The 25,889-nt window shown below is 41.2% G+C and overlaps 1 protein-coding gene across 6 annotated transcripts; it reads right to left on the reverse strand.

The window, feature by feature from the left end:
- Positions 1-1,028: 1,028 nt before the first annotated feature.
- On the reverse strand, positions 1,029-23,934 carry prrc2b (proline-rich coiled-coil 2B). Of its 6 annotated transcripts, none has more exons than XM_062434863.1 (31): positions 23,800-23,934; positions 18,411-18,588; positions 18,119-18,293; positions 17,480-17,582; positions 17,027-17,090; positions 16,094-16,237; positions 15,465-15,778; positions 15,184-15,308; positions 14,912-15,075; positions 14,639-14,723; positions 14,350-14,512; positions 13,362-13,707; positions 13,055-13,242; positions 12,234-12,435; positions 11,913-12,117; positions 9,755-11,773; positions 8,299-8,462; positions 7,783-7,898; positions 7,538-7,679; positions 7,290-7,366; positions 6,846-7,133; positions 6,530-6,631; positions 6,200-6,389; positions 6,025-6,122; positions 5,791-5,918; positions 5,391-5,631; positions 5,091-5,255; positions 4,861-4,940; positions 4,636-4,708; positions 3,970-4,179; positions 1,029-3,585 (listed from the first exon to the last, which is right to left on the reverse strand). In XM_062434863.1, exons 2-31 carry the CDS (start codon positions 18,523-18,525, stop codon positions 3,418-3,420), a joined length of 6,654 nt encoding a protein of 2,217 aa, XP_062290847.1. In that variant the 5' UTR covers positions 18,526-18,588; positions 23,800-23,934; the 3' UTR covers positions 1,029-3,417. The 6 variants fall into 6 exon arrangements, with proteins under 6 accessions (XP_062290847.1, XP_062290845.1, XP_062290844.1 ...); XM_062434861.1 differs by having other exon boundaries at positions 11,913-12,120; XM_062434860.1 differs by having other exon boundaries at positions 18,119-18,296.
- Positions 23,935-25,889: the final 1,955 nt, after the last annotated feature.

Below are 25,889 nucleotides of genomic sequence, written 5' to 3' on the forward strand. Positions count from 1 at the left end.
AGAGTCAACCTATAGCACTGCTGGTTTAAATTACTTTGAGAACACTGTAAATCATACATAGTTTTCAGAAATAGCAGAGGTTTGAGGTTAAATCCTTAATGGACAAATACTATGAAAATACTAAGAATAATGCTTTGCCAACCTTTTTTGAATTATGACGTGTGGACATCAGTAACAAGAAATTAGTGGTTTTCCCTTATCTGTACTGTTTATCTGGAGGATGCTGAGAGGCCTTAAGGGGTGGACGTTTCCTGCATTACAAGAAAAGATGGAAAATGGGGAAAAAGTAAAAAAAATATACTAAATACCAGTATAATTTCTAAGCAGACTACTTCAAAGGGAGAACTTACTGTACAGTGATGGACAAACTAAACTGCACAAACATGAGCTGTCCTGGTTTTGGAGGGTTTTTTGTTTAACTTTTAATGTCTTGAATAAACTGAGATTGCTGACTCTCCATTTAAACCTCATTTTAGGGGTGGGAGGGTCTTTTGTAACACCGCACATCCATAAAACCCAATTTTTGCATGAATTTTATGGTGTAGACAAATCAGCATAGACAAAGACAGCAGGATGTTTGCTCTAGTTAAATGATTTTGTGGCATAAATCATGCATAGCAAAAATATCTGAGCAAACCAGAAGTATATTTTTGTAAATCCTGATGGTCTTTTGTTAGTGCTTGATTGAGGATGGGGTACGGTTCACATAAAGGGCAGCTACTTGGAAAAGGCTCACATACGGAGTTCAACAAGGTCAAACTTTCATAAACTGTTCCTTTGGAGGAAGCCAAGTATGTATTCCAGAGCAGGAAGGCCTTGGTTGCCTGGAGGAAATGCTGATCTCTGGTTTCAAGTTTTTAAAAAAAACCCACAACATTCCGTGTTTAGGGAAAATACATGGAGAAAAGCCTAAAACCACGCAATTATAAAGTACTCCATCAAAGCCACTTCCAATAAGAACACCACATATCCCTAAAAAACCCTCAAATAACAGTCCCAACACTAAAATCATTTCCCCATAATTTCTTTCACAAGAATTTGATGCATGATTTTAATATGACAAAGTGAGAATACACAATCAACGGTACATTTAAGAAATCACAACTGCTTTATTTCTTTTCTTTTCAATAAGCTCTTTTTTTTTTTTTTTTTTAAACAAGGGAGAGTAATGACCAAATATCTGAAAGGATAAAGATCAGGTAGGATAAATAGAATGCTGGATCAGCTGTAGAAAGCACTGGTCCTCTTGACAAAATGAAATATGCATCTTAAAAGTACAAAAAAAGTCAGGGCAACATTTGGTGCAGGTACAATGATGAGAAGCATCAAGATCTTTTGCAGTAAGGGAGGAGAAAAAAAAGGAAGAGGCAAAAACAACTCCAAGCCCAGTAAACCTATCAACAGGTGAAAGCAGTCCATTCTGAGAACATGGTGACCTTTTTTTCTGACGTCAAATCCTTTATGGTGCCACAATATCTTAAAATCAAACGTGGGTTTAAGCCTCCCCTCACTGACAAGGCTTGACTGTACAGTTAAGTATGCATATACATATATACCAGTGAAACACTGTCATAAAGATAAATCGCAACATTTTGTAGTGTCATGGAGCGTTATACTAAGCAGTAACATTTAACCAGTTATGACATTGGCATTGTGAGTTTCAAAATGAGTGTCCGTTACAACAACAAAAAAAATAAAATAAAATAAAATAAAACAAAATAAATGATGACTCCAACAGCTTCACATTTTCAAATAGAACAAACACTTTAAAAGTCCTTCGTAGTCCACTGGAACTGCAGTGCTCACAACAAGAAAAAAAAAAGAAGGAAAAGCTGAAGCAAAGATCGTATTTTAATTCAACAAGCAATGCTAAATGCTCCCTCTTTGTGATCGTTAGCATCTAAAACAGAAAAAAAGTAGGAAAGAAAAATTGTTATTTGGACCCTGATCGTGATTATAGTTAGGCTGCAGTTATTGCTAGTGCCACCTCAGAGACCAGATGCTGAATTATCAATTGAGTAATGAGTCTTGTTTCTTCACAATTTTCAACCGTACTGTTAAAGTGATATTTGAACGGAATTAGAGAGAAAAAAGTATTTCAGGAGCTTTAAAAAAAAAAAAAAAAAAAAGTCTAACTGCCCCGTGTTGATGTACAAATCATCACTTACATCACAGGATCATTAACAGACAATTTGATTCATTACAACCCAAACAAAGCGATACGAAAGCAAACATTTCAATCAGCTATTATGGGGAGGAGGGGGGGGGGGGGGAAATTTCCTTTACAGCAATTATGAATGAAGCCCCTTCTTCTTCTCCCCCCCCCCCCCCCCCTCCGCCGCCACAAACTTCACAACGAGCCAAAAAATTGATGCCAGCTTGGTTTGATAAAATCCACACAGTTGATGGCAGCATTATGAATGCTGAGGTAAGGTAAAGTCTTTATGAAATGTTGCTATGTTCTAGGTAGGAGTCCCGGAAGTTTACACGCGTTCAGCACGTCACATGCACACGCTTGTATCAATGCCAGTGAAGTTCCCGTTGGAAGCAACATGATTTTGGTAAAAATGTCCACCTTTTTGTTTCAAATTTTACATACAGAAAGAGAGCGAGCGACAGAATGTAAAAGCAAAGAACAGAAGTTTTAAGAAAAATCTTTTCTACCAATCTACGCAGTATTAGCCACAGTTCATAGGGCTGGGTGAAGTAACCCCAGAAGATGCATTTCTGGGGGATGACGCGCTTCACTTTTGCCGTGTTGACATGCAATGATGTCCAAAAATTGGAGTTATGGATTTTTTTCTCGTTTAATAAAAGAATCCGTTGCCAATAGGATGAATAGGTGATGATTACATGACCGTTTATTTACCAGCAAAGAAGTAAAAAAAAGACAAAAGAAAAAAAAATTGCCCCACTGCATTTTAAATTTGTTTAAAAAATTTGAACAGATTTCGCTTCTCATAGTGAGTTGTATCAAGTGTCTACCTGGTCTTAAGGGCTAAAGTCCATTAATGGAGTAAATACAGTTTGGCAAAATGGTATGAAAAATGAACAGTCTCTCTTAATTGGCCATTTTTCTTCCCACCCTCTCCTCCCCCCACTTCGCAGATAAACACAAAAAACAGAAATATCTTTTCTCTTTACCCCCTCTCCCCTTAAAAGTGACTAATAATAAATTAAAGAGGACCTTGAAGAGATCTGCTTAAAAGACTGTTTGTGTCTATGTATATATTTATATATATTTATATATCTCTATACGTGGTGTGAAATAATAAGTGTCCAGTTCTGACAGTTCAAGAGGGATAATTCATTATGTCTGCATGGATGCCCCTTGCCTTAGTGCCTTTGGCTCAGGCATTGGTCAGGGGGGCTTTGTGTTGGTAGGCTGGGTGGTGATGAGGATTTTAAGGTCCATTGTTATGCCTTGCCCTCCTCCACTTTGACAGCCTGGGGTTTGATGGCTCCAGTGCGTGCTGGTTTGGCTTGCCCCGTGGAGGGAAGGGGCTCCTGGAGTTTGCTGGTCATGCCCCCGGATGGTGTCTTGCCCTCACCCACTGCCTTGCGCACATCTCGCATGGTTTTACTCTGCACAAAAAAAAGGGCAACAATTACTAAAAATCTACAACAGTTCCGGGCAAGCTTTACATTTATGAAATTAGGTTGATTAGCATTAGATTAAGCAAAAATGTGTGACCCTTTATCTGCTTTTGATTATATAAGAATACAAAAATCATTACTGTAACCGCATGGAAATTAATGCTCAGATTAAACATTTTCATAGTACAGTGCAATTATCAATATTACTATCAACACTACAGAATTACAGCACTGAAATGTATCTTATTAACAAATCCTACTATAACTTAAAGTCAAAAGGGACACACTTAAATATACAGAAAATCAATGCAAATTGAGAGAAAGAAAATTGATTAAAAATTAAATTACCTATATTTACAGGGGGTGGCTCACCTTCATGCCATCCTCTGGACCTTTGACAGGGGGCTCAGGGGCTGAGGGAGGGGTGGAGTGGGAAGGGTCACGGATGGGGTTGGGGTAAGGGGGGGGGCGGATGATAACAGGCTTGTTGACCTGCATGACTGGTCTCTGGATGGGGTTGGGGAAAGGGCCAGTGGTGGGGGGCCGCATGTGCATCACCATGCTGCCCTGAGCGGGTGGGACCTGTTGGTCACGGGAGAGGAGGGAGGGAGGGAGGGAGGGAGGGAGGGAGGGAGGGAGGGAGGGACAAAGCAGATTAGCAAAAATAAATAAAAAATACAAATAGTTAACATGCTGGCATTGAAAGTGAAACATTTTCTGACTTGATCCAAATGCTTGAATTTAGTATCCAGTTTCTTCCATTGTGTGTTTTTTTTAAAAACATATTTTGTGTATTAGATATTCCAACTGTACAGTGACGGGTGATGCTAATACTAATGGTTATGACTGGATCTCACTAAAAGTGAACCCTGTACCATTGCTTGAGATTTACCACAGAGCATTTTTTGACTGCAGCTTTCACACACATACTAAAAACAACAGGTGCTGGAAAACAGCTAAAATTGGCCCAAGTGTAAAATGGCCTGTATAACTTTTAAATTAAATATATCTTAACATTTATGTGTGACAAATAAATACCTGTTGAGCGAAGTGTGTAGGCAGAGGGCCTACAGGACCCGGGGGCTTCCCGCTAGGGCTGGCAGACCCAGGCCTGATGAGAAGAGGAGAGAGAAAATAAAGATAATTTAACAATATGTATTATTACGCACATTTCTCACTTATTGATGGAGCAGTAAACTGGTATATACTGTACAGTTCTACACATTTAACTTAAGATTATTTGCACCTGGCATTATTACTCACCTGTAGGACCCTCCGGACATGCCTGGGGAATGATTTGGCTTGTCAGAGAACTGGAAGCCTTTCATTTCCATCTGCGAGCCCTGAGAATGGAGCAATGAGAGCAACACATAGTCAGTATACATGAAGGATGATGTAATGCTTTTTTACATTAGGAATAGACAGTCTGTGTAACACTGAAGTCTAAACGGAACGGTTTTTGGTTGAGTAACAAACAGGTGAGTAAGTCACACCTCTCGGCCCGTCATGACAGCAGACTGGGAGCCAGGTGGCAACATTCGGCGTGGGGCTCCTACTGACAAGTTCTGTCCCTGCTGCAGCTGGATGGACTGAGGGAGGATGAGATGTTGCTGAGCTGAGCCATAGCGCAGCTGAGAGCCAGGTAGTGGCATGGTCACCTAAAAAAAGATATTTTTTTATGTTAAAAGTACAATGATGGTGAGATTTCACTATTAACAGGTTTACACCTGCTGAGCAAACATAAATGCTATGTACGAAAGAAACAAAACCCTCAGATGCTGTGATCCACTAACCTGGATGAGCTGAGAGTCCATTAACTGGGAAGATCCCATACCAGGACCCTGGTTCATCTGGCTGTCGTAGACTAGCTGCTGGCTGCCATTCATTGGCTGGTAGTGTGACCCGGATTGAGTCTTGACCATGTCTGAGGGCTGCATGCCAGGGAAAGCCGAGTAGGGTCCCTTGAGAGGGGCTCCACCCGACAGTACCATGGGGCTGGGCTGTGACAGGTTGGGGTGCATGTAAACCTGGGACCTTAAAGGAGGAAGACAACAGAATGAACGAAGGTGAAACAGTAAACTACAAACAAGTTTCATCTGTGTGCCACAAACATGAAACAGATCATAATGACTGACGGGAGGCAAACTAACAGAACCATGAAAAACTGGCCAGTTTTTTACTGCCAGTCGGTACCTGAAGGGAGGAATTGAGTTGAACATCTCTTGGGACTGAGAAACAGGTAGACCTCCCCGAAGACCCAACTGAGCCTGCGCCTGAAGAGACGTGTGTAAAGAGATGGGAATCTGCTGGGCTGCAGCCGCCTGAATAGATTAACAAATGGAACATGGTGACAATGTTGCAGAAATAAAGACATGGCTGTCAAGTTTATTTATGTGTGTGTCTGTGTGTGTTTGTGTATGTGTCTACCTGTTGGTAGGTCTGCTGCTGGGTCATGTTGGGAGGTACCAGGCGTGGCTGGCTAGGAAAGACATGACCATCCAGATACAACGGGGGGATATGATTACCTAAAGAACGAACAACAAATGTTAGTTGGGTTCTTTTCAAAGATGAAGAAAATTAAGAAAATGAAATCCACTTTTACCTTGCATGGACATGGATGGTGCTACTGATGCCACAGGCATCGGCATGGAAACCCCTCCGAAAGAACTGTAGCTGACACCACTGGAAGAGCCGACGCTGCAGGGAGGCTGAACACCTGAAGCTACTCCACCAGGAGAGCCTTGTTCAGGGAGTGACTGGGAGTTCTCCCATGCCTTGCGTGCTGATTCCATCTGAAGAAAAAGAAAAAGTTGACGTTTTCTGTTTTGGCATTATTTAAGAAACAGTCGCATAAATAAACATAGATTTTCCCTTATTTATTACATCCTTGAAAAGTCATAGTTCAGGGTATGTGGGATGGTATTTCAAATACCTTGAGTGTGAGGTCTGCACTGGGAAAGGAGATGGGGTTGAGGTTAATGGCAGGCTGCAGGTGGTTGGAGCGCAGCATGGTGATACTCTGATTGAGAGCAGTCTATTTAAAAACAGAACAAGTTGCATGATCAATCAGCTGCAAATCATTATCTCTTTAAGTATGACAACTAATCTTCCATTATCAAAAAAAACCTTGAGGCACTCTTTTACTGATTCCAGAAACAATTATCAAGCCAACCTTTGACACAATCAGAACACAGCTAGCTTATAAAAGACTCCACTGAAGTACAGATAAAACTTTATTCATCACTCACATTGGTGGCAAGAGCCTCCTGAAGCTTGTTGACAGGATTGGACACAGGCACTGGGGTAGAACCTGGTGGTAGACTGAAATCAGAGTCTTTGGCACTGACACCAAACTCAATTGGGGGTACAGGCAGCACAGTGTCCACATGGAGATCCACACCATTGACTGGAGTGATTGGGCCCCCTTCCAACCGATCAACACCTTCTGAGCCCTTGCGGTGCTTCAGGGAGCGTTCATTTCCTATGGGCCCTGGCTTGTGCTGTTCTTTACTCTGTTCTGGGCCTGCATCCGAGTCCTGGCCGAGAAGGAGAGAAGTTTATTATTTGTTTATGTTTCTCAAATTGATCCAATATTGTTGTCAATAATCAGGCAGAGAAGAAAAATGTTAAAATGAGGAGGATAAATATTTTAAACACAGTGGAGATTTCAAAAAGCAATTGCATTGTATTACCTCAGAGTTGGGCTCGCTCCCAGTGTAAGACACCTGTTTAGTCCACGAGTCTCCACCTGAGGACTGCACTGAAAGAGCTGAAAACGATAAATAAATGCCATCTGTAAATTATTTATATATTTTTCATTACCGTTTTTTTCTCACTAAAAGGCCTAAAACCATCTATAAAACTGATGAATGTCTTTGCAACAACAACAACAACAGCAGAGAGAACAAAGCATCAACAGAAAGATGGATTTGTCTATTACCTGAGCTGTTGGTCTCCCAGATTTCAGTTCCCAGGTTGTTAGAAGAAAGAGCTTCCTCGGGTTGTTCGATACTCATGCTTCCCTGCTTTTTGGCAAAGCGAGGTGGTATCTTGGAGGTGATTGTCCTGTTCTTCACTGGCACCTAACACAGGCAACGAGAAAGGTCTTAACAACCTACATACTCTCCTATCATGTTATGTAATCTATCAATCCACTTGATCTCAGAGCATCTGTTGTGAACTTACAGCAGCTCCCTGTTCCTTCCTCCTCCTCTCATCTTCTTGTGGGCGTCTTTGCTTTTTGTTCAAGGCATCCTGGTATCCATCTGGATTTGAAACTGGAACCCCTGCATCTCCTTCGACTAAAAAGCAGGCATGCGGTCAGTGTTAAACATTTTTTTTAAAAAGATTTTTCCGCACAGGCGCCTTTATTTAACGGTAGACAGACAGGAAACAGGAGAGAGAGAGGGGTGTGATATGGAGCAAAGGACCTCCGGCCGGGATTCGAACCGGGGTCGGCTGCGTATGTGGCATGCGCTCTAACCTCTCGACCACCTGCACGCCCAGTGTTAAACATTTCTTTATGTAGCTAGAGAGTGCAGACTGCTGACAGGACACAATCTGTTTTGGCTTAAATTAGATAAGCAATCAGTGTCTGCTCCTAAAAATGTAGATTGGAACACATGATGTCCAGTTCAACTTTCAAACTGTTTCATTTCTAACAAAGAATACAAATAGATCAGTTCGAAAAACTTGACTCACTTGGATAGCTGCTGAGCTCATACTGTGAAAGAGGTTCGCCTATGTCTGTCTTGACAGGTCCTGGCTTCAGCTCCTTGTCTAATTTCTTCCCTGAGGGCTCACTGGGCTCCCTGTCCTCCGGCTGCTCTAAGCTGTAGACTGGGCCCGACTCATCTGGGCTCCTGCTGAAAAAACGAAAAAAGAAAGACAAAAGGGGTTAGCTGGACAGTGAATTTTAGTTGTCTCTGTTAGCCAATTAAGTCCAGCCAATTCTACAGTTGGCAAGTTGTACAAGAACAAAAACTAACAGGGTGTCTTAAAATTTGGGCTCAGGGGGGTGCTGTGGAGGACCAACAGTGCTGTGAAATGGGCCTATCTGCAGTCAGGCACAGGCACCTTTCCCACACTCAAGTAGTCAATGACTGAAGATGGCCCGATCACAATTTTCTTGTCCAATTCTGACCTGCTGACTCCAATTTTTGGTTAATTCTAAATTTCTTCATTCTAATTTAATAAAGAAGGATTGCCTTTCACTGGGGTGATGTTTTTTAAGTGTTTGACTTATTTGTTTCAAATGTTTTCAAGGTTGTGCCTCCATAGTTCATTTTGGACTTACAGGTATTACAAATGGCAACATTTGTGTCTTCTTCACTCTTGTTGAAGAACTTCCCCACCAACATGTGTGTGTGTGTGTGTACTGTCTGTGCTGCTGCTGTGTGCAGACTTGCATGTTGTGTGTGTGACTGTGATGTCTGCATGTCAACGGCTATATAAGATGTTGTGGCTGAGCTGCTGAAAACCAACCAGTTTTGATCAGTGGCCAATCAATCGGCACATCTCTGCCAATGACACGGAGCTGCATCTTGGACAGGCTGCATAGTGAGACATGCTCAGTACCTCAGACTTTGTTTGATAGCTGGCATTGAAGCAGAATGGAGGAAAATCTACAGAATAAAAACTACAGGCAGCTGATGGACGGATTCATTTTGCGGGAAAGACATGTGGATGTGATCACAGGAGGCCACACCAGAACACATGCATCTCGGTCACTTTGGAGGTATTAAGTGGCTTAATGTTGGTACAAGCTAAAAATAGATATTTAACTCTATCAGAATGGCTGGTAAATCAGTGCTGGTAAAAATGAAAGCTAGGTAACTCTTACTGAATGATCTATGCAGAGTAAGCGCTCACTTTTGTATTTGTAGTAAAGGACTGAGCAAACAAAATAGGTGGCGATTCCTCTCATTGGAGAGTGTAAGCCAGAGTACATTAATGTAAAAACTATAAGACGAAGAAACACTGTTATTTGTTTATAACTACAACAACCGGACCAGAAACAATATGTTAAAGTGTTTTTATAAAGACCCCCCCCCCCAAGTAATAAGGCTGCTTCATTCCCAGCATCTATAAATATGGGTACAAGACAGTGTGCCTACAATGACCTTTGTGTTAAAATTTGTTCCACTATCGGTCTCACCTCTTACAAGTTGTCCCTCCATTCTGCCAGCTGTCATTCCTGTTAGAGGAGGTGGGGGGATTATCAGATGTACGTGTCATCTTGCTCGCTTCCAGCAGGGATGGCTCTCCTTTTCTGTTCTGCCGTTCCACCAATGGTCTCTGGCTGGAGAAGCTTCGCTTGGAAAGTTCCCTTTTCTCAACAGAGCCCGGTTCACTATGGCCAGAGTCTGAGGGAATGTCACCATGTCCCTGTGTAGCCGTCCCCCCACTTCCACCTCGCTTCTCTCTCCAGTCACTGAAGTCGCTGTTGTCTGATCCAGTTTCCCATTCCTCTGCCTGGCCGTGCTGGTTTGTGCGTCCAGCAGAATAGTGGCCGCTGGGCCAGTTGTCATCCCCAGTGCTTTTGGGGCGACCAGGCCAGGGGTTTGCTACGTCTCCATTTATGTACTCGTCACTTGTCCACTGGTTTGAGCCAGGTTCCCGTTCTTGCTGTAGACGACGGAAGCGTGGAGGCTTGTCTTGACGTGGTGGGCGGCGCCTCCTTAACGCTTGTCTGTCAGGGTTGTCATTGTCAAAATAGTATTCTCCTTCACGGTCCTCTGTGCCGTTCTCCATGAAGGAGCCAGATAATTTAGCTTGATACTTGAGAGTGTCGCGCTCAAGCGGAGGCCTGCGAGTGTAAACAGTCTCAGCTCCAGGACCATAACCATTTTCTTGCATGGGACCGCCATTGCTACTGAACTGGGGGCCACGGCCCCTCCATGTAGAAATATCCCTGGAGCCTCCAAAGCCTCGACTGTAACTTCCAGTGGTGTTCAGTCTGGGAGGCAGCATGCGACCCCTGCTGGCCTTGGCCTTTTCTCTGGCATCATTGTTTGCCTGCTCATCTGTGTACACCTTGTTGGATCTCCAAGAGTCTCGGTCAGCTTTACGGACTTCTCCAGACTCTGTGTAGCCATCTCCATTTTCAGACCCCTTCTGTCTGCGCCTCTTTGGCAATTCCTCGTACTCAGAGGCTTCACTCAATGTCTCACTGACATTACGTCTCCGGGGTTTGCCCCTCTGGAACTCCTCCACCTTGACAAGGTCCCTTGGTGGTGCTCGCCCTCTACCTGTCCGCTGAGTGCCACTGTTGTTATAAGCCCCTCTGATATTGTCTCCACCTCGGCCACCACGGGTCCCACCTCTAGAGCTAAATTCCCTAAAGCCTCGACTGCGGCCTCTACCTGTTCCTCTGACTGCCCCAAAGGCCTGTTCTTCATCAATGAAGATCCAGTTGTTGCGCCGTGGTGCCTGGGGCTCTCGGTTTTCCTGGTTATCTCTAGGTGACTGGCTCTTGCCACTGTCCCAGGTGCTCTCCTTAGGAGAGTCATCGCTTTGGCTGCTTAGAGGCCTGTCTGTTTTGGTGGGAGCTGGTGACTGACGCTGCCTCTCTTCGGGCTGTTTCTCAATAACAGGTGAAGCTGAGCGCCTGTTGATGGCAGGCTGGTTGTCTTTCTTCAAGTCATACACATTAGTTAGGACTTCTTTCTCCAGGCGGTAAGGGACGGGCTTCTCTTCAGGCTCAGGTTTAGGCTTCTCGTTCTCCTTCTCCTCCACTTTGAGAGCCTTGAGAACTGGTTTCTTGATAGGACCAGTTCTGCGGGTCAAGGTGCGCCCAATGGTCTCAGATGGCTGGCCAACACTACTACTGGAACCTGAGCTGGGTTCAGACCACTGGCTTTGAGCGTTACTGAGTCCTCCATCTAGTTTCTGTCCTCCATCTCTTTTCCAATTGTCCTTGGGGGCATCTAAGGTCTCATCATGAGATTGAGGGCCATCTTTCAGATGCTTGTCTCTAGAGTCTTGTTTTGGGTATTCATTATCTGCATGGTGCTGGGAGTGGCTCTGAGCAGTGGTCAGCAACCCTTGGTCATGGTGTTCTCTGTCTGGACCTCGGCTCTGGTAGGCATGATGAGGGAGATCATCTTGAGGGTGGGACAAGCACTCACTGGCCCTCTCTTCATAGGAGTCCTGTTGGGAACAGGCCATATCACCTCTGTGGAAAAAAGAAGATGTAAAGAAGTTGAAGAGTGACAACAATAACAGACAAGGACTTTCAATCAAAATGAGAGATTTCTGTAATTTAAGAACAGCAAGATTCACAGGCTCTAATGTTTTTAAACGCAATAACTGACCTGTCATCTGGCTGACCACTTTCAGAGCTTTCATGCTGTCTCTGGTAGGGTGGAGTGAAGCTGCGCAAGGGGTAGCCATCTTGGTTCCACATGGGATAAGGCTCAGTGGAAGGGGCTCTTCTCTCCTGGTGCAAATTGGGATGACATCCCTCATCAGAACCAGGACTGTTCAAGTGGTCTTGATGCATCATGGGTTTCATCATTCCTGCTGAAAAACAATCACAAAATTCAAATTGCAGGTTTTTTCCATTGTAGAAAACCTGAGGAAAGTCTTATTTCAGTTGCTTAGGTATTAACTTATTTTCTTGAGTTGATTCTCACCTGTAGAGTGCACAGCACCAGGGTAGTAATCCACAGGAGATCGACCTTGAGCCATGCGGGGATCCATGAAAGGCGGCATCATCATCCAGCGGGGGTCAAACCCGAGGACATGTGGGGGATAGTAGCCCCGCTGGGTGTGGCTTGAACCAGAAGGAGCAGGGTGACCTGACTGCTGCCAGTGTTGCATCTTGTATACTTGTTCCTGTAGAATTGATACAACAAACACATTTGTAAGACAGTGGAAAATCTCCACAGTCCTTGTTCTGTGTAAAACATTACTTCTATAGTAGGACCCTGAATCCAAAGGTAAATAAAGCTCAGGCATCATAAATCATTATTTATACCTGTGCTTTTCCTTCTGTGACATGTCAAAATGTAATTCATGAAGGCCTATGTATGCTTTACTAACTCCCTGAAGGTGAACTATTAAGTTACAACTAAATCTAGTTTACATGCTATTAGAGTGTGAGTGATTAAGAAAGAAGAGCTCAGCATTATACATGTCCACGTGAAATACTGAAACTTCATATTTTGCAATTTAAACAGATGTATGAATCCATGCTTCTATTCTTCTTATAAACAATACTGTCTCCAAAAACCCCTAACAGGAAAAAACAATGGACAATCAAATCAAAGACAAACAGGTTAACACCTTTCACAAGGCGGACAACATTTCATGTTGGTGACTGCAACCTTAAAATAACCCTGCATCCATGTGAATCTTTTAAAGCCCTCTTCTCACAAAGCAGCCACTAACACACTGACACATTAGTCTGGGATTAAGACTGTATGAGTTACAAGGGGCGTCAGCTGGCACTCACCTGCTGCTGGTGCTGTGGTTGTTTCTGGAAGCGGGGTGGGATGGGTTTGGAGGGGTGACGTCCACTGTAGTCTTCAGAAGGGGAGGAGGGCTCCTGGCCGTCATCCCCGCTGCCACGGTAGTTGGAGAAGCTAGGTTCCTCATGGTAACTATGGCCAGGGGAGTTGTCTGGGGGACACTCACTTCCATCTGGAAATCATTTGGTCAAAATAATGCTTAGAATTTGTTGTTTAAACCTTTAAATCTTCTTCCAAATAGTTTACATAAAACATAAGTCTAACTGTATGTAGATCTATGCAATTTCTTACCTTTTGTGCTGTACTGCCAGTTCTCAAGGTGGGCTTTACTCTGTTCCCTGTTTGGAGACAGAGGGGCTTCTTTGACCTCTCCATCTTTCTGGCCCTCCTCTGTCCTTGACATCTGCCTTTCAGTCTTCCCAAACTTCTCATCCAGCTTTTTGAGTTTTGCAGCACAGGCAGCCAGCCTTTCCTCTCGGGCACGTCTCTCCTCCTCCTCCCGCCTTCTACGAGCCCTTTCAACAGCTTCTGACAGCTCCGGTGACACATACTTTGCCCTAGCTGGAACCTGAGTCTGAGACTGGCGCTGGTGATCTTCCTGGTCAGTCAGTGGCTCACCTTGGTTTTTCTGCATTGCCTAGAGGTGGAACAGAGGGTTACATTTGGAAGGACTGCTGTTTTATGAAACATGTATCAAAGATGTATGTATTCCTTTAAATTCTACAAACATGGGGAAAAGGGGGGAAGCATGACAAGCAACTATGGTCCCAGGTCGAATTTAAACTCTACATAGTGTGTACCTTCGGTGACTATGTCATATGCATACAACATTAGTTTTGTCTGCTAAGTCCTACCTAACTTAAAGACTCAAATAATTGTTTCGTGAAAGAATATTAAATATGTAGGCCTAAATTTGCAAGTCTGCCTGTAGTTTATTTTAGAGAATTGGTCTGACTGATGGAAACTGGCCAAAGAACAGAGCCATTTCCATTTTGTCTGTCACATTCTTTTCACAAAGGCTTGCAAAAGTCGTCAGAGACATATCACTATGGTTACTGCAAGGTCATCTGTCCCAATTCACAATGACAATCTCACTAGAGGGCATGTGAAGGCGTACTGCTATTCATATGCTCAGTAGTGCTGCCTTATCCTTTACAGTCACAGAGCGATTAGAGGACAAGGTTTATTTTAACTGTGAATAACACCATAATGAGTTAATCTTAGTTAAGTCATCTCAAAAGAGGAAAATGACAGTGAAAAAACACAGCATACTGTATACCTGGGTGTCCGTAGAGAGGTATCTGCCGTTGGTCTTCCTGGGAGGCTCGTGGTGATGATGTTGGTAAGAATAACTATCCTCAGGACCCTCCTGGGGGTAAGATGCTTCACCTGAACTTAAGGACGATTGGTTCTCTCTCTCTCTCTCCCTCTCCCATTCAGTCCTAAAAAAATGCATTGAATCAAAAGCCCTTTAAATGATGACAACATTGTGACAACGTGCATTTTCAACATTACTAGAGGGTGAGCTAATTGAGAGCATCAATAAGCTATGAGAAAGGAGATCTCACCACATCTTGTTTTTATCACTGGAGTGTTCTTCTTCATCATCGCTGAACTTGAGTTTCTCACTATAATCAACTTCTTCGTGGAGCCCTGAAAAAAACAAAAAATCAGTGAGAAGGGATGGGTTTTTTTTTTTTTTTTTTTTTTTAATGGTGGGAATGAAAAATGCAGAAGCTGGGATATGTCATAAGTGAGTACAAAAAACAACATTACACAGTTAATTCTGGTCTTTTTCTGGTTGCACTGTAGGCAATTAAACAAGTTTAAAAGTTACTGACCAGCCCATCCGTCCTCACAGTCATGGTCAAGCTCATCCAGATCCTTCAGGTCTTCCGGATTAATGATAGCTGGGCGTTGGGGTCTCTCACCAGGCCTACGGATGGGCTGAGAAGAGAGTCGAGGTGGAGCGCGGACAAAGCGGTTCTCTCTTCTCACATCACCGCTGCATCAGAGATGGTAAAAAGACATAAGAAATTGCCAGAAGTCATAAACCTGTATGTCAAACTGTTAAATTAGTGGATACATTTTATCACAGTATGAATGCACTTACTTGACAAGTTCAGGTTTGGCATAGCTCTGTCTAAAAGTGGGTTTGCTGTCAAATCGGGCTGGTGCTGCTACGGTGGTAGGGACATGGTCTGTGCCTGGGGCTTCACGTGTCTCTTTAGAGCACATCTGAAAGCAGCAGGATGAAACAATGATTTCATTGCAGAAATACATTTAGCCTACAAAATGATTTGACTATATCTAAAACCTAACTATCAAATACAAATAAAACAAATCCATTAGAGACTCTTTCTTATAGCCTGAAAAATGTCAAATAATACTTACAAATGCTGGCAACATGTCATGGTAGACAGCATTCGAAGTGTGGTGAAGCTGGTACTGCAGGGCAGTAGGGACGGTTGTTCTGCGGACAGGCTGGGCGGGTCGCAGGGAAGGCTCTTTGGGGTCGAGGACTGGTGACTGAGCCGTCACTACACTAGAAGAGGTGGTGCCGGTGGCTGAGGTGGGGTGAGATGAGGCTGGAGGGGTGCCAGTCTCACCCAGGGCAGTGAGCTTAACCTCAGGATCTGCTGGCAGGCCGAGGGTCAGGGACGAGGGCTGAAGGTTCCTGCCACCACCTTCCCTCCAGCTCGTCACATCTTGAAATAAGGGGGTGGGAGATTTTACAAATAGCACTGAACAAATTGTATATTGAATGAGTGTACTGACACAACATGAACTTTAAAAGAATCACCATCCAGTTTTCTTCCACTAGTGCCAATGGCCAAACCAGCAGGGTGGCAGCTGTGAGTCAGTACACCTTACTGGTAAATTTGTCAGTACGCCTGTTGTATGCCTGAGTAACCTGCTCCCTGTGTTGGAGTTTGGTTCTTTGGTATATTAATGGTGTTTCAACAGTATCTATGAGTTTACCATCCAATTCCCGTGAGATGGGAAGCAAGGACAAAACTTACTTTGGGGGCGGAGGCTTGGTCCTGGCCCATACGACGGATCGAAGCCGCTTCTTTCCTTGCCAACCCTGTCCTGTTCTCCAGCTGCCTTCAGTGTGGGAAATTCCTCGTGAGAGAAGGGCTGAAGTCGGTTTGAGACCCTTGAACCTGATGTTGTCATGGAAACAAGTGGTTGAGGAAAGATGTTTGTCTGACTTGTGTAAACAGGAGTGTTGCATCAATTGGCAAAGACATATAGGCAGTGTTGAGAAAGTTCACTTTCTACATGAAGGTGAAAGTTCAAAGTTCAGTTCACAAATTAGTTCAGTTCATAATTCAAAAATTTGAACTAAGTTCACAGTTCCAAAAATGAACTAGTTCATAGTTCTTTTTTATTATTGCCACAGCCCATATAGAACCACAGACAACAAATCAGTTTTAATACTGAAACTATGCATCAGATTTCAAAATAGTTTTAAGTAATCATACGAAGATGCCGTATTAATGGTGGAGGCAGAGTCTGAGGTAGGGCTGCTCGGTGCTGCTGCCTTCATTTGTTTTTGCCTCCATGCTTCGCATTTTGATTATGCAAGCGGCGGTGTGACTCTGTGGTGGCTGCTGTTGCCAGATTGGGTGTTTTTTCCGCTACATAGTAAGGCCTGTTTACGGTGTGTTTTAGCCTGGAAGGCTCTATGGAAATCTGGCACTCTTGAACGAAGTTAAACTGTGAGAGAGCGCCGTTCACAAACGCCAGAATGAACGCGTTCACAATAAGTCAGAAATACAGTATGTTCAGTTCACGTTCGCCCAAAATATGAACAAGTTCATGAACGATCGTTCATTGAACGCGTTCAGGCACAACACTGCATATAGTTGTCACAATCTGTAATGCATATTATTCACCATTAGCATGATGTTAAATTTTAACACATTATAGGTAAATATGAGATGACTCACCATCTTGCTCTACTGCCTTTCCATTTAGCTGGGCCCATTGCTTTGGTCCACCTGTGTTTGTGTTCTGTGGAAAAGCAGACAAACAAGGTCACTGTCTAATAGTTGCATTAAGTCTCTGACCTTTTCCTGAGTCTGCCTATTGACCACTCTCCTTACTGGACTTCTGATATGTAAAGTAATCAACAGTGTTAACACTTTTTCACTTTGGTACATTAAATGAAGATGCTGCAGCTTTTGAAACAACGAAAATGAGTCTAAATTACAAAGTCAGGGCAGAAGCTGGTAAAAAAGTCAACTGACACATAGCGAAAAGTAACAAATAGGCTATCACAGGATTGAACAGCAATTTGTTAAGAAGATCAATTTAAAAGACATAATACAGTTTAAGTTATCTTCCAAAAAGAAGTGACATGTTTAAACAGCATCTTTATGATGGTAAAAATACACACAAACCTCTTGGTTGGCTATCGGTGAGGGCTTCTGAAGATTGGAGACAGATTTCTGTAAAGCCTGCTGCGGCGGCAACTCCGGCAGCTGTGGTATTGATGCAATAGAACTATAAAGGGAAAAGGTGAAGAAGAGTTTTGGGGAAATTAGTCAAAAAAAGACACGTGCAATTACTTAATACATGGCAAGAGCAAAGAAACAGTCACAAGACTCTGGTCTGACTTGGATTAATAGACTGGACCTCCAACCAGGTGTGACTGCTGCAACTATTTTTAATCATAAGCTAATAGAATTGCGAAAGCAGATCATTATTAAAAAGATAAAGACTTACCTTCTGAAAAAAGATTGAAGTGCTTGTCCAACGTTGACATTGGGCTTCTATTTTGCACCTTTCAATTTTAACTAGTGCAGTTAAACTTTTGTCTTTAATCTTTAAAAGCCATATATATATATATATATATATATATATATATATATATATATATATATTCACATTTGAAAACCACAAATTAGTCTGCTTTGAAGAGCAGTGTACTGCACAAAAACATAAATTAATAAAAAAGCAAAATGTACTTGTTGCACACTCTTTTTTCCTGCACTTTGATATGATGTTTAGATGTAGACGTCAACCTTTCTCCCCCCTACCTCTTTTGTTCGGGTTGTTCCTGCTTGTTCGCCCATCCTGTACCGTCTTTGGGCACAATAATCACGTTGGGATCGTTTCCTTTGTTTTCAGACTTCAAGCTCGGCAGGTGAGCAGGTGGGGGCATGCGCCGGGCTGTGGCCACTTTGCCAAGACTCTGCAAGCCATGTCGCGGAACTACTGGAAGAAATGTTTTTTTTTTTAATAAGATCAAGCGAAAAGAAGTGAGATTTTAGTAAGGAACTGAAACAGAGTGACAAGGACATAAAGAAAGTATCAAACATATCAACTTACCTGTGTTTTTCTGAGTTTCTATTGATTTTCCCTTGTACTTGTCAAATAGGCTGAGTGAGGAATACTTGCTTTTCCCATCCTTGGACTTGGTTATTTGCCCCAAACGATCGGACATTGCGATGTAATGTCATCGAGTATGGAAATTTTTCTTTGCGCCTCTTCCCAGTGCCTTCTGATTCTACAAAGAAAAGAGAGGAAATGTCCATTAAGTTCAGATCCACAGGAGGAAAACAGATTTTCCCTTAGGGGTGCGACACTGGGCATCATCTATATTTTAGTAAAACTGAATTTATTGTAGATTCTTGTCATATTGCTGAGTATTGATTGAATGTGAACAGACATCAAAATTTTGAATTTTGACTGCCAAAAGCAGGAAATTGCAAAAACAGGTATTGTGTGCGTTGTCCTTTTGGTTCGATGAATACATTTTAAAAAAGAAGAAGAAACAATAGTGTAAAATCAAATAAATGACAAATAGGGTGCATTAAAAATGTATTCTATCATTAGAGCCTTAAATATTATGCTGTTTTAACACCTCTCATTGCAAAGCTAAATTTACCTCACAATCTTCACCATATTGAAATAAAGATGTATTTATTAATTCAATACTGACCAGAAAATCCGCAACATTTGAAATAGAGATCTATAAACATCATTTGTTTGTGAATTACCACAGAAGCCTGTCGACAGGTCAGTATGTAAATACTGACCTGTCGACATTTAATGTAATGTAAATTATGTGTTTTTGCAGCAAAACCAAAATTCCACTTTTTTCTCTCTACACCATGCTATACTGACATGATATTTTTCTGTGTGTGTGTTAGCATGAGATTTGGGTTTACTAACTGTTTAACGTTAAATAGCTACCGCTGATCAAATCTATACAAGATGGTTGTAGATAAATTGAAGCTCTGATGCTAAAAATAAGATTAATGTAGTTTTATTGTATCCAGCACTACTTGAATGTAGTAAGTTTTTGATGTCCTGGCAGATTCTGGTGATTATGAAGACAACTGGTAATATCAAAAATGGTACATTTGTGTATCATGCAGCATTAAACGCTTTATTTACTACTTACTAATCTTTATCAGCTTCCTTGTGTGAAACAGTTTTCTTTACTTACAGCTCTTTCCATCAATGTGATGTGTTTGATACTGCTGGGCTGCATATGGCACCTGTGGCTCAGCGTGGCCTATAGTTAGTGCCAGGTGCACAGCACTAGTGAGTCTGCCTTTAAAAGTGACCAGTTTGTCTGCAGCGGTGCACCGGGTTAGTAGGCGTTCAGCCTGAAAACAGCGCTGCATTAAAACAATGCAAGGCGCTGACTTTTTCCCCTAGCATTTTTTTCAGGGGGGGAGGTAGGCCCCACCGAAACTACTACAACTACTGTTGTTGCAGTCGGGCGTGTCACAGATATGTAGTGTCGACAGTGTCATCATAGACACACACACAGTGAGGTGGCTGTTCGTTTATTTCTCTACTCAGAAATGAAATGAAACCGGTGCATATAATTTAGGCAAATAAATATTTATAATAGGCTTAGAAAAAATTAAATATTCAGAGCCTTAATGTGCCACAATATTCACCACAGTGTGTTACACAACATCAGTCCAGATGTTGGCCGTAGTGCGTCTGTGGGCTGTAAATTTCGCATGAAAATGTTTATTATGCAAACACCAAATTATGGCAGAAACTCCACAGATGGTTATTAACGAATATTAACAATTAATCTGTTCTTCTTTATGAGACTGATATCACATATCTGACACCATCAAGATCAATATAAAATATCATATCCACTATTAAAGATTTTTAGAAATATGCCCCATTCTTAAAAATGTTATCACACAGGAACATTCGACATGAAAACTGTATTAATGTCTCTTTTATGTAGACTAAATTAAACCTATCTGCTAAATATAATAGATCATTTATTGCTTTGTATTTCTCTTCTCAGCTCCTGAATGTGAGTTGTTTTTTTTCTTACTGTGACTGTAACAAAGTCTGGTTGGTCCAACTTCTACTTCAACAAATCACAGGAGCTCCACTGAGCGATTTACAGTATTTGTATTTAAATGAGTGACAGGAGGTCCTTATTAATCAACAGTGAGCTCTCATAAACTTTCACACTCTCACAGTTTTAACAGGTAATGTGAAAGTAGGTCATATGTCTCACACAAGTAACCACTTGATAAAGACACCGCTATTTAAAACTATCAATTACATAAAATACAATAATAATAATAAATCAAAATATAAAAAGTAGCAAACTACTTTTGTCTTGTTGCTGCATCTTACTTTGCTAAATATCTCTGGGTGATTACTTCAATGTAGTGGAGATTAATTTAATGTAGAGTAACCTGTAACTTAACTTTCTACACTTTCCAAATAACTTCCAACGCTGTCTACCAGACTGTACACCTGATGGTCGGACATCACGAGTGCACAGCTAATGAAAAGCAAAGCGAATCAAAACTTGATAGAGGTACAGTTGCACCTTTTTAATGAAACATACTCTCACTTTGCAGTGTAAGCAGAGGAACAGAATTGGATTCACACTGATGTAAATGTGGCTGAATAGTTTGCTCTGATGTTTTCAGGGACACAGACTGACTGATAATTACCTTACAGGGGAGTACAAATTTTCATGTATGTTGGCGGTCAGATGGCTGCCAGCGACGGCTTTTGCTCTGTGATCATGTGCAACTTTTAACAAAAAAATTTGAGCCAATGTGAGGCGACGCATCAGTCGCCCTTTGTCCGCACCAGCCTGTATGTATGTGTGTTGTATGCACCCTCGGTCACACCTCGGTCTTATAAAAAGCATTTCCCCTTTTTGTATGATTTGGCCCAAATGTCCCTTTCAAACGAGTAATCATCTAGTGTGTTTTATACTTAATTTCGTTCCAAATTAACCATCACAGACCAAATCGTAGTTGACAAGAAAAAGAAAAAAGCATCATTATTTTGCCTGGCCATCCCTTCTCATTTTTGGTTGAAGCCCCATTTCCATTTATCCTTCTTTTACTGCTAACACATACATACAAGAAATATCTTGTCTTAAACCACATTTTGCAGTAAGCTTAAGCTTATTTAAACTACATGCTTATGAGGGCTGTAATGGTTATTTTAAGTAAGTCAATCTGCTGATAATTTTCTCAATTTACTGTTTAACCACAGTCTTTAAAAAGGTTGTAAAATAGTGAAAGACTGTTACAATTTCTTAATAGCTCAAGGTGATGCAAATAAGTGTCCAAAACTAAAAAGATATATTTAGTTAACAATCATGTCTGACACATAAAAGCTGAAAAACTTCAATTTTTTAAAGCTGTAAACAAAAAATGTGGCATTTAACCATTAAAATGACTAAAACAAATGATCGAAAATCAAAGGAGTTGCCAGGTTATTTTTTGTTAATCAACTCATTGATAAACTGACTAATCACTGCAGCTCTAGTACTCGATGACATTAAATTATTTGCTCCAACACGCCTTACAATTATTACCAAACTGCGATATGTGATAATATTCACTCAATGAAATGTAACAATAAATAGCATATGATGTTGTAATGCCAAGCAATACTAAGAAAATACATAAAGACAAGTGGATATACAAAATTGAGGATAAATAATGTAAATAATAAACATTAATTACACTATAAACCATTGTTGTTTACCTTGAGCTATCATTAAATGGTACATACTTCAAATTGGGAGGGACCTTGAAATGGGTTTATTAGCTTAATATACATTTAAAATCTGCCATAGCAGTAAAGTAAAGGCAGAAAACATTTCTGGAAATGATAGTATAACAAAATCTAACCAAATTGTTACCCATAAGCAAACAGATTTATGGTATGTGTTTTCCTGGTTAAATGTGTGTTTTACATGACTACGGCTGTTTTTGTTTTTTATGGTTGAACATTGTTTTAATGATGGGTACTTGCGCTAATATTTCACAGCGGTTGCTTAATACATGTACCAAAACAATTTAACGATATGTGGAGAGATGTTGAGTCTAACACGATGAGACACAAGACATTACAGAGATGGGCTGAATTTTCTCTCTCTCTTTTTTTTGGAGGTGGATTGTGTAACTTAACATTAGCTACGAGCCAACAGTGCACAGCTGATGTTTAAAAAAAATGTAATACACAAACTCGTGCAAATAAATATCGTCTTTAAAGCGGAATATAGCAGACAGCCCATAACGTAAAGGAGGCCGCTCGACCAAAGCTCCGCATAGGCGTTATACCGGAACTTTAAAAAGGAAAATATACACCCATCAACGTCAATTTTAACGATAATTATGTATGAAACCACATTTTACCCTTTTAGAAAAATAGCTAGGTTGTTTTTTGTCTTACAATGGCCACCGAAATTACACATTTAAAGACGGAGGCTAACGCTGTGACAGCTAGCTCTAAGCTAACGATACACATTTCTTTGACTTTGGTAACACATTTAAAAAACGTCAATTTCCATCAGATAACCAATCGAAAATAACAGAATTAGTGTAAAAAGCCGATACACTGTTAGTATAAGATAAGTTCACTGACCGCAGAGTAACGTTTTGAGCCTCTTGTTAGGTTGAGTGAAGGTGTCGTTAGTCACTGTGAAGCTAACAGCTAATGCTAACTTCAGCACATGAAACTGAACACCGAAGCAAAACGGGTGAAGGAAAACAAAAACACAACCTACTTCAATTAGTGGGATAATAAAAAAAACTCAAACACTGTCTTTGCCAGACATCAGACAGCACAGACTTACTAACATCATCCTTAAATTTTAACAGCAAAACTACATGGAGGACGCTAGGTGCAGCTGCCAGACAAAAAAAGGATGCTAGTAAACATTAAGTGCTATATATGATTATAATATATACTACACTGTTATGATATGAGCAGATAACTGATGTGCAGTTTATTAAAGCTAGCAAGCAGGAAGAACTAGAAAAACATAACCCAAATTATATCCAATTTAGCATCGGCTAGCTAGGACAGACCGTTAACATAGTCGCAGCTTGTTCGGAAACTAGCGACTAACTTCCAGGGTAGCGTTAGTGTTTCAGAAACACCCATGACAGGCCGGGGGTTTTCTGTGCATTCAACATTTTGTTCATGACATTTACAAAAAAACACGCTTATTTTTTTTATGTGTAGGAAAAAAACTGTTAAAACCCCCTCGAACCCCTACCCCCCTCTCTCTCTCCACCTTCCTCCGTGCTAACATTTTACAGAGCGGGTATGAAGACAGCGATGGAGAATGTAAGACAAGGCGATTAAAAATGGCTGCTGCCCAGAACAAAGCAACAATAAAAAACTGGGCAAGAGGAGAAGACAGGCAAAAAATGGAGATTTGACACATCCAAAGACACTCATAACTCACCGATTCAACGACTTAGTGTACCTTCTGAGCAGTGACAGTGATATATTTCCACAAAATGTTGTCTATTCAAAGGATGGATGGCGATTGTAGAGCCCGATCTTCATAGGTTGAACCGCTTGCAGTGTTGTTGCTGGGGTCCTACCCGGCCTGAGAATGATACGTCACCAAACGTCGTTGGCAGGGTAACACAACAAGCCCCTCTGCCGGGTGACTTCAGCACTTACAGGCAATGAAAACAAAAAAAACACACAAACACACACCACCCTGTTTCTTTTAATGTGAAATATCAACAACAACAACAACAAAAAGTGGGATGGATTAATCTGAATGGAGTCTCACTTTGTGAAGCTCTCAACTCTGCATACTCTTTTGACCTCAAAGATGTCATAACTCAGAAAATAATGCTGCAGAATATCTGATTAGCCTAATTTTGTCATTCTTTACAGAGCACGACCGAAACTGGATTTTTGGGTTTGATGCCAATATCGATATATCGGCCAATAATCTTATATATACAGAATATGTAGATAAACACACTTTTTTTTCCCCAGACGTGGTTACCAAACACTTGTGACAAAAAGATGTACTGGAAGCCATGTTATTTTACAATTTAAGAATACATTTAATTTTTATGAAATGACATCAGTGCACTGAAAAAGTAGGAAAAAGGATTTAATATATATAAAATATTTATCTTCTTAACCTGTATACCATTAAAAAAAAGAAAGAAAATATTGGCACATATCAGACAGCATAAACACCAATACTAATATATCTGTGATAAGATCAATATTGGCCAATAATATCAGTTCACTGATAAATCGGTCAGGCTCTGATTCTTTATGCCAAGCTGGTAGCTGCAGCCAATCACAGCTGACATTGGGTGAGAGGCGGGATACACCCTAGAAAGCTAACATAAAGTTTAGAGACAGACAACCATTCACAGTAACATTCAGGGGCAATTTAGATTCCACATTTAACCTGCTTTTTTTTGGTCTGTAGGAGGAAGCCGGAGAACCCGGAGGGGACCCATGCAAGCACAGGGTGAATATGTGAACTTAACACAGAATGGCCATGGCTGACCAGTGGATTCAAACCCAGAATCCTCTGTTAGAAGGAAATAAGGCTAACCACTGCACCATCATGTCATCCTCTTATTCTTCATGGTGACATCTTTTACCCAAAACCCAAAGACACAGTAACAATTTCTTCCCCCTGTCTGTCACACTTAAGAACAGTTAACTCAAGTAAAATAGCAGATTAATAACAAAGACCTTACGGAACACCATAGAAACATTTGGTAACAAATACTTATGTCATTTCGAGATCTCTGCACTTCTAAAAGTAAAACTAAACTAAAAGTTCTAAAATTGCGTAGAAACACTCTTATTGTTAATATAGTCAGGAAAGCTATATATCATCTGAATACCCAAGGTGTCTAGTTTCACAATGCTGTGATTATCCCAGAGGTCACAACAGGTTATTTTTTAGAGGGAGGTAAACCTAACCCTAACCTAATAAGTGGTCTCAAAATGAAATGGCTACTATGGGGACTAACACAATCACGCATGAATACATTAGACATATTGAATCCACAAGAGTCACAGCTTTCCAGTCATACCCAATTTATGCAATTGCAAGACTGAAATATTCAAATACATCATTTTTAGAATAGGTGAAAATAATGCATTTATAGTGCCTGCAAAAAAAATGCATGGTTGTTGTCCAAAACTGCATGGGATTAGAATAAGTAGGCAAGTCTGTAAAGGGTATACTCGTGACTACCCATAAAATACATTTTCCTTCAGATGTCATGAGGTGAGAGGTCATGGGTCGCCTTTGAAAATGGTCGTGCAAGTTTTTCCCGTGCCAAAATGTTGTCTATGGAGCATTATTTAGACCTTTTCCTGGCAAACTAGCATGATGATTGGTACCAATGGATGTTTTAGGTCATCTAGTTTCATACAATAACCAAATCATTCTCTCACATAAAAATTATGTCTAGCTTTAAAACTGAGCCTCTGAAGTCTCTAAAAGACAGAAATGTGGTACCAAGATGCAGGTGCCCTTGTGGTGTTTAAGAGGTTAAA

The sequence above is a fragment of the Scomber scombrus genome, chromosome 15, assembly GCF_963691925.1.
Source record: "Scomber scombrus chromosome 15, fScoSco1.1, whole genome shotgun sequence".
In the NCBI taxonomy this organism is placed as follows: Eukaryota; Metazoa; Chordata; class Actinopteri; order Scombriformes; family Scombridae; genus Scomber; species Scomber scombrus.

Bases quoted from the DNA above. Each gene is read 5' to 3' on its own strand.
- prrc2b (XM_062434858.1), bottom strand. From the start codon at position 18,525: ATGTCCGATCGTTTGGGGCAAATAACCAAGTCCAAGGATGGGAAAAGC. The intron at 13,708-14,349 runs GTATACAGTATG...TTCCACCTCTAG, and splicing joins ACCTCTCTACGGACACCCAG to GCAATGCAGAAAAACCAAGG. The intron at 8,463-9,754 runs GTGAGACCGATA...TCGTTTTTTCAG, and splicing joins GGAGGGACAACTTGTAAGAG to CAGGAGCCCAGATGAGTCGG.